At 47.1% G+C, this 12,150-nt stretch overlaps 1 protein-coding gene across 1 annotated transcript in view; it reads right to left on the reverse strand.

Annotated features, from left to right (window-relative positions):
* LOC140385947 (uncharacterized) overlaps positions 1-11,810 on the reverse strand; it is a 32,016-nt gene extending 20,206 nt beyond the window's left edge. Inside the window, exons 1-3 of the mRNA XM_072468596.1 lie at positions 11,387-11,810; positions 5,885-7,133; positions 1,531-1,881 (exon numbers count right to left, since the gene is read on the reverse strand). Coding sequence (XP_072324697.1) covers positions 1,531-1,881; positions 5,885-7,111 — 1,578 coding nt within the window. The 5' untranslated portion in view covers positions 7,112-7,133; positions 11,387-11,810. The remainder of the gene's footprint in view (positions 1-1,530; positions 1,882-5,884; positions 7,134-11,386) is intronic.
* Positions 11,811-12,150: the final 340 nt, after the last annotated feature.

Below are 12,150 nucleotides of genomic sequence, written 5' to 3' on the forward strand. Positions count from 1 at the left end.
CTCTCTGCTCCTCCACATTGCCAAGAACTCTACCGTTAACCCTGTATTCCGCATTCATATTTGTCCTTCCAAAATGGACAACCTCACACTTTTCAGGGTTAAACTCCATCTGCCACTTCTCAGCCCAGCTCTGCATCCTATCTATGTCTCTTTGCAGCCGACAACAGCCCTCCTTACTATCCACAACTCCACCAATCTTCGTATCGTCTGCAAATTGACTGACCCACCCTTCAACTCCCTCATCCAAGTCATTAATGAAAATCACAAACAGCAGAGGACCCAGAACTGATCCCTGCGGTACGCCACTGATAACTGGGATCCAGGCTGAATATTTGCCATCCACCACGTTTGAACTGCCTGCTCCGCCAAACCATTCAAGGATGGATGGAACAGAGCAGCCAGGATGTGCTTAATCCTGTTGGCATGCATACATTTCTGGAACTCCTCACTAGTGATAGGGTCCCATTGTCTGTGACATGTACCTCCGGTGTCCTGTGGGTGCGAAACAATTAGCGTAGTTTCACCATGGTAGTCCTCAAGTGGGCATCCGGTGTATGTCCAACCACTTTGAGTGAGCATCCAAGAGGTCCAGCAACATCAACTCCATGAATGGCCCAACAAAATCGGTGTGCAAGTCAGGGGTGCCCTGGCCATTCCCAGGGATGGGGTGAGGCCGGCGGGTGCAGCTTCTGGTGTTCCTGGTATGCCGAGCGCTGTTTTACCAAGCTCGCGATGTCACTGTAAATTGCAGGTCACCACACATAGCTCCTCATCAGCACCTTCATCTTCGAACTATCAGGGTGTTCACTTTGCAGATCCTGCAGGATCATGCGTTGACCCGGCCACTGGACAACCACGTGAACTCCCCTCAGGAGGATACCATCCTCAATGCTTAACTTCTGTTTTTTCATGAGGTAGGGTTTCAGCTTCTCCAGGGGGCTTCCTTGCAACTCGATGGACGATGTGGACTTGCAGGATGATGTGCTGTATTTTTGCCAGCCTGGGGCCTCACTTTCAGTTCACAAGCAGTCTGAACAGTTGTCACAGGAAGAGTGTCCATCAAGATCAGAGTCGCCATGCCTTCAGCTGTTTCTGGTGGAGAAGAAGAACTCACAGGCAGCAAGAATCGACTGACGATGTCTGCGTTTGCTATCTGTACCCCTTGTGCCTGCTCAAATGTATATTTGTAAGCCACTAATAGCAATGCCCAACATTGGATCTGGGCCGAGGCTATCGGAGCAATTCCGTTGACCTCCTTGAAGAGGCCAATAGGGGCAGATCGTCAGTGATAATATATAAATGATCCCCTTAGATGTACTAGTGGAACCTTTTCATCCTTCTTTCTCTATTTGGGCGTAGCGATGCTTTGCATCGGCCAGTGTCCTGGATGCATATATAGTATTGGATGTTCCGAGCGATCGTCCCACCAGTGGGACAACATTGTTCCAATGCCATACGGGGAGGTGTTGCACGTGAGGCCAAGCGGCCTTGAAGTGTCAACAGCTGAGAGGACAGCAACTGCCTCTTTACCTTGATAAACGCTTCCTCTTGTGACGCTTCCCATGTCCATTCTTGGTGCGTTTTCAGCAGAGTGTGCAGGGATGCCAACAGAGTGGCCAGGTTTGGGGTAAACTTCCCACTGTAGTTCGCAAGCCCCAAAAACAACTTCAGTTCAGCCGTGTTTTCAGGTGTCAGGGCTCCCTTTTTGGCCTGAGCCTTTGCTTCTACCGGGTGCAAGCCACCCTTATCCACACAGTGTCCCATGTGCATAACCGCCTTCACCTGAAAGATGCACTTACCTCTCTTCAAGTGGGCAGTCCCTTTGGAAAAGCTCCTGAGGACATATTCCAGGTTGACCAGATGCTCCTTCTCGCTGGCATCCTGAAATGAGTACATTGTCCAGGTATACCGTTACCCTGGGCAGTCCCTGGAGGATGCCCTCTGAAGAATCGCACATGGGGATGAGACCCTGAAGGGGAGCCGAGTTTTTTCGTACAAACCTCTATCAGTATTGATAGTAACGTAGATGCTGTGTCCAGCTGTAGTTGGAGATACCCGTGGCTCATTTCGAAATTTGTGAATGAGTGGCCCCCCAGCTAGCTTCACGTACAGGTCATCCACACGCGGCATGGGATGCCGGTCCAGACGAGAGGCCCCTGCTCACTGTCCACTTATACTCGCCACAAAAGCAGACCGACTTATCCGGCCTCAACACCGGGGCCACCGGTATTGCCCATTCCACAAACCGGACTGGGCATATGATACCCGAGCATCCTAAATGTCACAATTCACTTTCTACCTTCTCAAGCAGGGCATAGGGCACCGGTCGTGCCCTGAAGTATTTGGGCTGTGTCATTGTAAATTTTCACCCTGGCCCCATTTACTTTTCCTAGGCCATCCTGAAAAACCTTTGGATGTTTCCCAATTCCTTGTACAGACTGCTGATTCACATCTAGAAGATTTGCTGCCAAGCCAGACGAAGGGCCTGTAACCAATTGCAGTCTAATGGGTTGGGTCTCAGCACTTGTACCACTATCAACTTAAGCCTGACTGTCTGGTGCCCATAGGTGACCGGGTTCATGGTGGCACCTATGATGTTCAACGGCTCCCCGGTATACGTTGCCAGCCATGGTTTGGTATCTCACAAGCCCAAGGGCAGGATGCCCATGCGGAGCCAACGGAAGGTTAGTTGACCGATGATGGAGATGGCAGCCCCCTTGTCATTCTCCCATCATCAGCGGGTGACTGTTAACTTGGAGTCTAATTTGAATTGGGGCTACTTTAGGGGCTGTGATGCAATTCAGCTGCATCAGGTCGACCTCCTCGAGTTGGACAACATTCAAGGCTGCGGCTCTGAGTTCCCTCGTCTGGCCAGGACGGTGTATTCTCTGTCGATTCTGGCAGCCTTGGCTCACACGTTCTGCGACTGCAAGTGCAGCAGCGCCGCAAATACTCCCTGTTGTCCTCTGGGGAGATACCCATTGATCTGTGCCGGCTTTTAAAGTGTGAGGTAACAAGACCCAGCTGGCCTCCATCCACTAGCATGGAAGCTCGTATTCCATGATTCCCACAGGGAGATTGCTTAGTGTATCCCCGTGAGTCTCGTAGTATTTATTACACACACCAATTCCTGTTGTGAACACAAGGGTTCTCCAGGTGACTGTTGTCGCAGGGAGAAGTTAAGGGGTTCATTGGTCAATAAACAGGTTTTTCAAAAAGGTGAGAAGCAATGGATGGTGGTGGATGATATGTAAAGATGATCTCATAGACCTGGCTTAAAGTAATTAAATAAACAAGGGTAATGGCATTGGAAAGGCTGACACACAAAAATACAAAACTGTTGATACAGGAAATATAGGAAGTAAAGGTAGAATATACTAAGCAGTTCCTGCAGAAACTGAAAAGTATCAGGACAATTCAATACCAATGCCTCAGTGCGGTGAGTTTCATGGTTGATTGATAGTAAACACTTTGGTTTGGGTAGTGAGTAGATGGACAGTTTTGTGTTCATCGCAATGAGAAATTATATTGTTGGAGACTGGAATACTTTTTTGTTCTACACAGGAGTCAAAATCAAACATACCCAAGAGTAAAAATTCAATTAGGTGCATGTTTTCGAGTATGGTCTTAATTATACTGGGGATTTCATATACCCAAAGCCACATAATTAATGTTCTTTAAAAGGACTACAGCAGCAAAATAAGCAATGTTTGATTTTTTTTTTTACTGGCAAATTGCACAACAGTGCCTGCCTTTATTCTCTTCAGAATGCACAATGTAGGCATTCAAGTCAGTAAATACTCCCAAGCAAATTAATTTATTATAAATTGAAAGGAAAGGAGTTAAAAATTCATGCCATCAATCAGAAATGGAGGATCCCTGAGAGCATTCCATGTACATTAACAATACTACAGTGGCATGGCTGCACAGTGGTTAGCACTACTCCCTCACAGTGCCAGGTACCCTGGTTCGATTCCGACCTTGGGTGACTGTGTGGAGTTTGTACATTCTCCCTGAGTCTGCGTCTCCGGGTGCTCCAGTTTCCTTCCAGACTCCAAAGATGTGCAGGTTAGGTCGGTTGACCATGAGATGGACCTGCTTTTATTTCCTGCCTTAACGAGCCCCAGGTGGTTGGCCCCCACCCACTACCTGGGGAGCTCGTACTCCACGAGTCCCAAAGGGAGAAATCAATGGTTGTTTCACCATGGTTCTCAAGAGCATTATAACACCCCTTCCCCCAGAGTCAGAAAGACCCCCATCCGCCACTGGCGGAGGCCTTCTGCGCTGCTGAGCCTGCAGATGTGCATACACTTGCGGTGATTCTGTGTCGGGTGGAGTGTGGCGGGTCGTTGAACACTGGCAGATCGCTGCAGGGGAAACATAGGGACCACGGTGCCAGATACACTGTCGTTTACCAATGCAGATGCCTCCGTGTCCATATCAGAACCTGAGTCATAGTACTCCTGCTGGGCCGGACGTGACAACCCAGACGGCTGGGCCCTCAAACTATGCTGCAGCGACAGGGGTATTACCACTGTGGAACATCTCGACAGGCAACCTCACGCCTAGTCAAATGAATCCCATGTTTCTTAAGGGTCTTTCCTTGGACTCAGACTCTATATGAGACCAGGCCAGTCTGATCCAGTACCACTCCTGGGAGCGACAATTGTTGAATCCCAGTTTTCTTTACCCGTCAGTCTGGCCTCAATAAAAGTCGAGATGGATTTGCAGGTATAACATTAGTTATTTTATTTAGCTTGCAAGCATTCCTCAATTCTCAGGAGCACGAAGCACATTCTGCTCCATGGACTTCTGGAATCAAGTGAGGATATGGAACAAAGGAATCTGTACTGATACATTCAAATGGCATCAAGTTTCACATACACGATGCCCATAGGTCATCCTATATCCCTCCTGACCTGTTGATCTATTCTGACTGGCTCACTTCCAATCCCTTCCTCTGGCCCCTATTATCCAGCATCCCTCTCGTAGACACACCTCTTCCTGCTTTTTCCATGCGGTCTGAAATCCTTTGTCTATGAACTAACCAGAATCAAAGTGGCCTATTTCTACATTACATTAACTAATATCTCTAAAGTAACTATTTTATATCACATTCGTCATTCCCTCCTTTTATCATTCCATGATAACCGGACTATCCAATCCATAGCTACGGTTCCTCATCTAAAAAGATCTGTCGCTGCATTTCCAATTCCTGGCTTAGGCCCCCCTCATCTGCTTTACCCTCATGGATTTTAACAGTTAAGTTTTTAGGGGCGTTGATCTGATCCAGTGCACCCCGCATTCGACCCATCACACATTTAAGGATGGCCAGGCCCACAAAGATGCAGCCGATAGCTACCACTAAATACATGGCCATATTTATCAACCAGTCCTTCCAACCTCCAAATCCCCAGTTACCCAAAGAACCAGGATCCTGCATCCCGTCCAGGTGATCCCGTATGCGATCCATAAATTTAGTGATGTTAGCGGTCAAGTCTTGAACTCCCATGATACACTTGCCCTGCACTATGGCGCATACCCCACCCTCACGGGCCAGAAGATAGTCAAGAGCATACCGGTTCTGCATTGCAAACAACCGTAGCTGAGACAATTCCTTGGTTATTGCCCCGAGGGCTCCCAAGGTTTCATTTCCCAAGATGGTAAGGCCACAAATAAAATAATTCCAATCACTGACAGCCAAGGAACCCCCCACACCTCCTAGTGTCAATACGCTCAGAATCCCCCACCCGGCTGAGTGGCCCCGGTTGGGTGCAAGAACCTGAGGTTTTTTCCAGTTCTCGCAAAATTCAGCAGAGACTGCCCGACGTGCTAACTGATTATGCAGCTTCCACGCCGAAGGGCAGGGGACTGTGGTAGGGACTAGAGTCCCTATAGCAATTCGGCGGGGAAATGGGGGTGATAAAACGTTGGTCGCTGTACCATTAAATAAAAAGTAGTATCCTTGCTCCGTGTGCAGGCTAGCATCACAATCAGCATATCGGTTGCGTAAGGACCCCCCAGTAGGCCAGTTTATCCAACTTTGAAATGCCCATTCGGGCCGCCTAGCAATGCGGAAAGCCCTAGTCCCAACAGTGATATGAGAGACATTCGCCCAGCCACAAAGGAGCTGGAGGCCGGCGTTCAATGGAACGCAAGTGGTGTTGTAACAAACGCATTGGCCAGACACCTGGGTGATATGGCACCTCCTGTCCGTACAGGTGGGGAACAGACATGTTATATTCGTGTCCACCTCTACCAGCAAACAGCCATATCCTTCACTGCTGAAACAATTCTCGTACGACCGGGAATCCCTATTGGGAGTGAAGTGGCTAGGTATGTACGCCCTCCACCGTTGCAGCCTATCGTACTGTGAATGGGAATTATCCCGAGGAAGGGGAAGGCAAATAGCCAGTGGTGCTGAACCCGGATCGTAAGGAAGAGTGACCTGCTCGGGCAGTGGCTCGGAATGCTGACAATGAACCACCGTTTGGGGAGTGCCCCAAAGCGGTGAAACAGAAAATAACCTAGACACCGCTGCGGGGTTCGGGTAGCAGACAACCCGCCCCTGACCATACAAGCGGTGGTAAATCTGGTAGAAGAGATTCATACTACCCGGGTTTCCCTCAGTTTGGCCTTTAACTAACTTAAGTGTATCTCCCGGTAACCTACGTTCTAGCTGTACTTCCCTTCTCATACGCCCCGTCCTCTCTCTAGTCCCTTTCACTTTCTCATAGCCTCTTCCTACGCTCTTCTGACAGCCTGATGTTACCTTTATTGCACCACTCTTAACACATCCAAAATCGAATTTACATGTATTCCAAAAACAAGGCAATGTCCATATAATGTTCCCTTCCCATCGCCGGGACCGGTGCAATTGCTTCATGACTCCTGCATTCTCCTTAACTTTGACGACCTTCCATGAGTCGATGCCATGTCCTCGTATATGGGGGCAGCGAAGAACATCACCTTTGCATAGGTGATGTATCCTTGGAGATTGGTTGGGGCTACACACATAAATAATATTCCCCTTTTCCATGTCCATCGCCAATAACACGCCAAGCGAAGTGAGGCCAAATATCACACAGACGGTGCGTAACCACTCCATCATGCTCCACACCTGTAAAATAGCACTGGAGAAGGGAGGCAGGTTAGTATCCGACCTTTTACAGTAGTGGAGATGGACTCAATTTACAGTGATGTAGGTGGACCCAAGCACTTCGCCCCTCCACTTTAACTGCTGTGGGGGTGGTAAGGAGAACTTGGAAGGGCCCGTCCCATCGCGGCTCCGACCCCTTCCTAGTCCAATTTTTGATCATGACATAACTGCCGGGCTGGACTGAAAGTGAGCTAGGTACTGGGGGCGATGGCTGGTGAGCCGCGCGGACCTGGCCATGGAGTTCCTTGAGCACTTGCGTGAGGGCTAGAACATAGGTGGTCATCTCTTCAGTCATCTGGTGAAACTGAACCAGTCTGGGAACCTGCAGGCTCCAGGGAGTTCTAAGAGGCCTGCCATAAAGAATCTCGGCGGGAGAGAGCCGGGCCGGTCCCGCAGGTGTAACCCGCAGCTGGAAGAGGGCAACAGGGAGCAACTTAATCCATGTCAGTCCCGTGTCTGCTGTTAATTTAGCCAATTTAGTTTTGAGGGTCCGATTGTGTCTCTCAACCAACCCGGCCGCCTGCGGTCTATAAGCACAGTGTAACTGCTGGCGTATGCCCAACTGGGAGCAAAACTCCTTGTTAATTTGTCCAATAAAATGAGGCCCATTATCAGAACTTAACTGAGCTGGTATACCGTACCGGGGATTGATTTCCCGCATCAAGACTTTAACCACAGTAGCATCTTTATTATCGATAGTCGGATACGCCTCGACCCATCTGCTGAACACATCCACAATGACCAAAACATATTTATAACAGTGACACCTTTCCAACTCAATGTAATCCATTTGGAGCGTCTCAAAGGGACCACTGGGCAACGGGGTTTGCCCCATCCCACAAGGGATACCTTTTCCGGTGTTATATTGCTGACAAATCAAACACTGATTACTGATACTTTGGGCCAACCCCTGCATTTTAGGGTGCCACCAAGTGTCCAGCAACAAATCACTAGTCCCTCGAGCCCCACAATGAGTTGCAAAGTGTACACATTCAATGACCCATAAAGCCAGTACATCAGACATACAAGTCTGATGTGCTGGCGTGGTCCATAAAGAGGAAACAGAATCATATGTACAACCTAACCGTTTCCACATTTGTTTATCACTCTCAGGAGCGTCCTCCTGTAACCTTATGACGTCTTGGATGGTTGGCATTGACTTGTCAGAAGCAGACATATTTATAGTAGATCGTTTAGTCTGACTCAACATCTTAGGCACCATCACTTGCTGAATTTGCGCGGCTGTTCGCGCTGCACAATCTGCTCGTTCATTACCAACGTCAACTGGGGTCCTACCATTCGTGTGGGCAGCGCATTAATTGAACGTAAATCCTGTACTAATCGGTACTGATGGTTTGGCTGGTTTAGGCACAGCAAGTATGGGGGTGTTACATTCTGATTGGCAAGGGACCAAAATACCCTGTTTCAACAGCTCTTGAATTAATTTATCTATTGACGGAGCAGCTTGAGATTTCAGGGGGTATTGCCGAATGGAAGGTAACTTTACATGATCCTTAATCATCACCTTGATAGGTGTAACATTTGTCTTTCCCACTTGTGATGGGTATTCCGCCCAGACCTGTGGATTGACATATCCCAACACATCATGTCCCCTGTGATGCTGCAGTCGAGTGTTAATCGTTTCAGGGACCTCAAAATATTTTATGGTAGTGCCGTCCGGCATGACTTGAAGTGCGTACTCTGTTGGATCCGAATGATCCACTGCCCTCCTGACCATTCGCCCCATATCCCTGGCATGGTACTGGTCGTGGACCTGACGTGTAATATGAGGGCTTACCGAAGCTGACTGTGGCCATAACTGTGGTGATATTGTAACAAAATCGGCTGTACCTTCTTTTCCCATGACTGTGGCTGTAACCTTGACTGGCCATTCGGTCTCAATTAATGGCTGGTATTTGTCCTCCAACTCCCTGTTTCGTCCAGTTCTGTCATAGGCCAGGGTAACGTGATGCAGTGACTGTTCAATGTCTAACGTCCACCACTGGGGGGTGATAGAAATATAGCACTGTTGTCTCATCCTCCATGATGTAACCGTTACCCCCTCATCTCCGCACTCTAGCTGTAGCTGGAAGATACACAGTAAATCTCGGGCCAACAAGTTACAGTCCAATCCAGTAGTCACGACAAACTGATGATCTGCAGACTTATTCTCGTAAGTGACTGTCACAGGTTCAGAAATAGGATACTCACACACCTGTCCTTGGAACCCCGACAATTGCTGCGTGTGGTCGTATAATGGTAGTTTAAGTGCTGATTGCACAGAAGGCATGGCTGCTCCAGTGTCGATTACAAATGAGTGTTGTTGATCTCCTATCTGCAGAGAGATAATAGGTTCCCTGTCCGATTGGAGAGTCCTTATGGCTAAATTAGCTAGTCAATCCTGTGTTGGGAAAGGGTTTTCCTGGGAGAAGTCAGTGTATCTGGTCTGTCCTTCCCTCGGTGGGTACCCTCTCCTTTGGGTCGGATAATCTCCTTCTACTGCCTGTCTTTTAAAGGGGCATTCCTGTTGCCAGTGATCTGCACGGCCGCAATTAAAACATGCATTGCTCCCTCTATATCTGCCTCGTCCTCTTCTCCCAGTAGACCAATGGCCCCTCAGAGAGGGCTCCAGTTGTAAGACTGTTGATGCATTCGGTGGGCCATAAAAAGGAGCTGAGGGTCCCTTTGGGTGGGTTTGGTATCTTCCTAATCAGCAACTGTCTCCGAATCTCACCAGGGGGCACTCTAGCTATTTCCCCTTTGTTCCAAGACTTCAACGTCTCTCCCTGTCACTAGGGGGAGTTCTTTCTCTTCAAAATCATCTATTGCAAGTTCCTTTGTTCCTGAACCTTGTGGTTTCTCCTTAGTTTGGAGAGGCTTAGGTGGTATACTTAATTGTTTCTGGTGAGGGTCAAGCCCCTCTCTCGCTGTCCGAGATCTTTTCCTAGAGCTAACTGGGCTTGTGGAACAGAGCTCTTCTCCCTCTACTGATCGTGAAGATGGTAAATCAGGGCCCACACTATCACCCAAAAGGGCTTGAGTTACTGGCATAATTGGAATCTGGGAGCAGTGACTGGATATCAATTATTATACTCTGGTGGTTCTGGAATTAGTGCAGACAATGCTACAGGTGCAGTTGGAACTTTTAGTGAACATTTTCTAAATTATTGATTTTATCTTTTTCTGTCAATTCAAGGCCAGCCATTGAACTACGTAGCTCATCTTTTGTTTCACCCGTGCCTTTCCTGTCTCTACTTGGTTGAAAAGGTTCTAACAGTGGGTTTTTTTTAAAACTTAAAAATGTTTGAAAATTCAAATTGAATTACTGCAACTTGCAAGTTTAGCTCTGATCTCAACTCAGAACTAAATTTACGATTTGCTTAACACAAACTTGTATAACATTTACAACTTAATTATTTCTTTATCTTAACAATTTTTCTTTTAACAAGTTTTTTTTTTTTTCTTTTACATTCACATAAATGTTGGCAAAATCAACTATCATCTCCAGATTTACACTTTTTTTAAATGCTGTCCGTGACCTCCTTTAAGTTTCTATTAATCTCCTGATAAAATGAGATAAACATTATTTCAAGTAAGTAAAACTTAAGATTCTGGCAATTTCAATCAATTGCTTTCGAAAATAATAACTTTTATCAAAGAGGTGGAGAAACCCACTGGTTTCCTTTAATTAATTCAAAACGTAACTTTGCTGGTGTTCACTGACTCAAAGGAAAGGTATCCGATTACACTACAGGCTGCTGCTGTTATCTCAAAGCCTGAGTGAGAAGCACTGTCTGTCTTTTGATTTTGCCTGCTGCTGTTAACCCTTTGAGAGACTTCTGCTTCAACCAATATGCAGCATTCCCCACAATCTCAACTAGTCCTCGGAACTGCGTTTTTCGCCACTACAGTCCAAGGGTACAATTTTAGCTTAATCAACTATATATTTAACACACTCACACATGGAGGTGAACCATTTTCAATTTCAAATGTCTCATCGACCTCCCATAACCTAACCCAAGCCGAATTAACACACACATGGAGGTGAACCATTTTCAATTTCAAATGTCCCATCGACCTCCCATAACCTAACCCAAGCCGAATTAACACACACATGGAGGTGAACCATTTTCAATTTCAAATGTCCCATCGACCTCCCATAACCTAACCCAAGCCGAATTAACAATATGAGATCCCATCAATTAAAATGCTAATCCCCAGACTGACCTGTGATTTCGTCGAGACGATCTTTCTGTACCAATCGCGAGTGACCAGACTAATCAGACGATAAGAAGAGGGGGAAAATCAATGCGTGGTCATTTTCCAGCTTTACATTGAGGGCCCATTTTTCCCCATCCTCCTGTTCATAATCAGTCTAATTCTGATTTCGCAGTTGGTCAGGACCGTCCTGAGAAATCCCGGGTTTACGGCACCAAATGTTGAATCCCAGTTTTCTTTACCCGTCAGTCTGGCCTCAATAAAAGTCGAGATGGATTTGCAGGTATAACATTAGTTATTTTATTTAGCTTGCAAGCGTTCCTCAATTCTCAGGAGCACGAAGCACATTCTGCTCCATGGACTTCTGGAATCAAGTGAGGATATGGAACAAAGGAATCTGTACTGATACATTCAAATGGCATCAAGTTTCACATACACGATGCCCATAGGTCATCCTTTATCCCTCCTGACCTGTTGATCTATTCTGATTGGCTCACTTCCAATCCCTTCCTCTGGCCCCTATTATCCAGCATCACTCTCGTAGACACACCTCTTCCTGCTTTTTCCATGCGGTCTGAAATCCTTTGTCTATGAACTAACCAGAATCAAAGTGGCTTATTTCTACATTACATTAACTAATATCTCTAAAGTAACTATTTTATATCACATTCGTCACAATGTGCCATCGCCAGTATTCCATGCATAAATGGTATCCCCGGTGTAGAACATTCGCTCCGGTATCCCTGAACCACGGTAACTCCTCTGGCACTTAT

The sequence above is a fragment of the Scyliorhinus torazame genome, chromosome 11 (assembly GCF_047496885.1).
Source record: "Scyliorhinus torazame isolate Kashiwa2021f chromosome 11, sScyTor2.1, whole genome shotgun sequence".
Taxonomy (NCBI): Eukaryota; Metazoa; Chordata; class Chondrichthyes; order Carcharhiniformes; family Scyliorhinidae; genus Scyliorhinus; species Scyliorhinus torazame.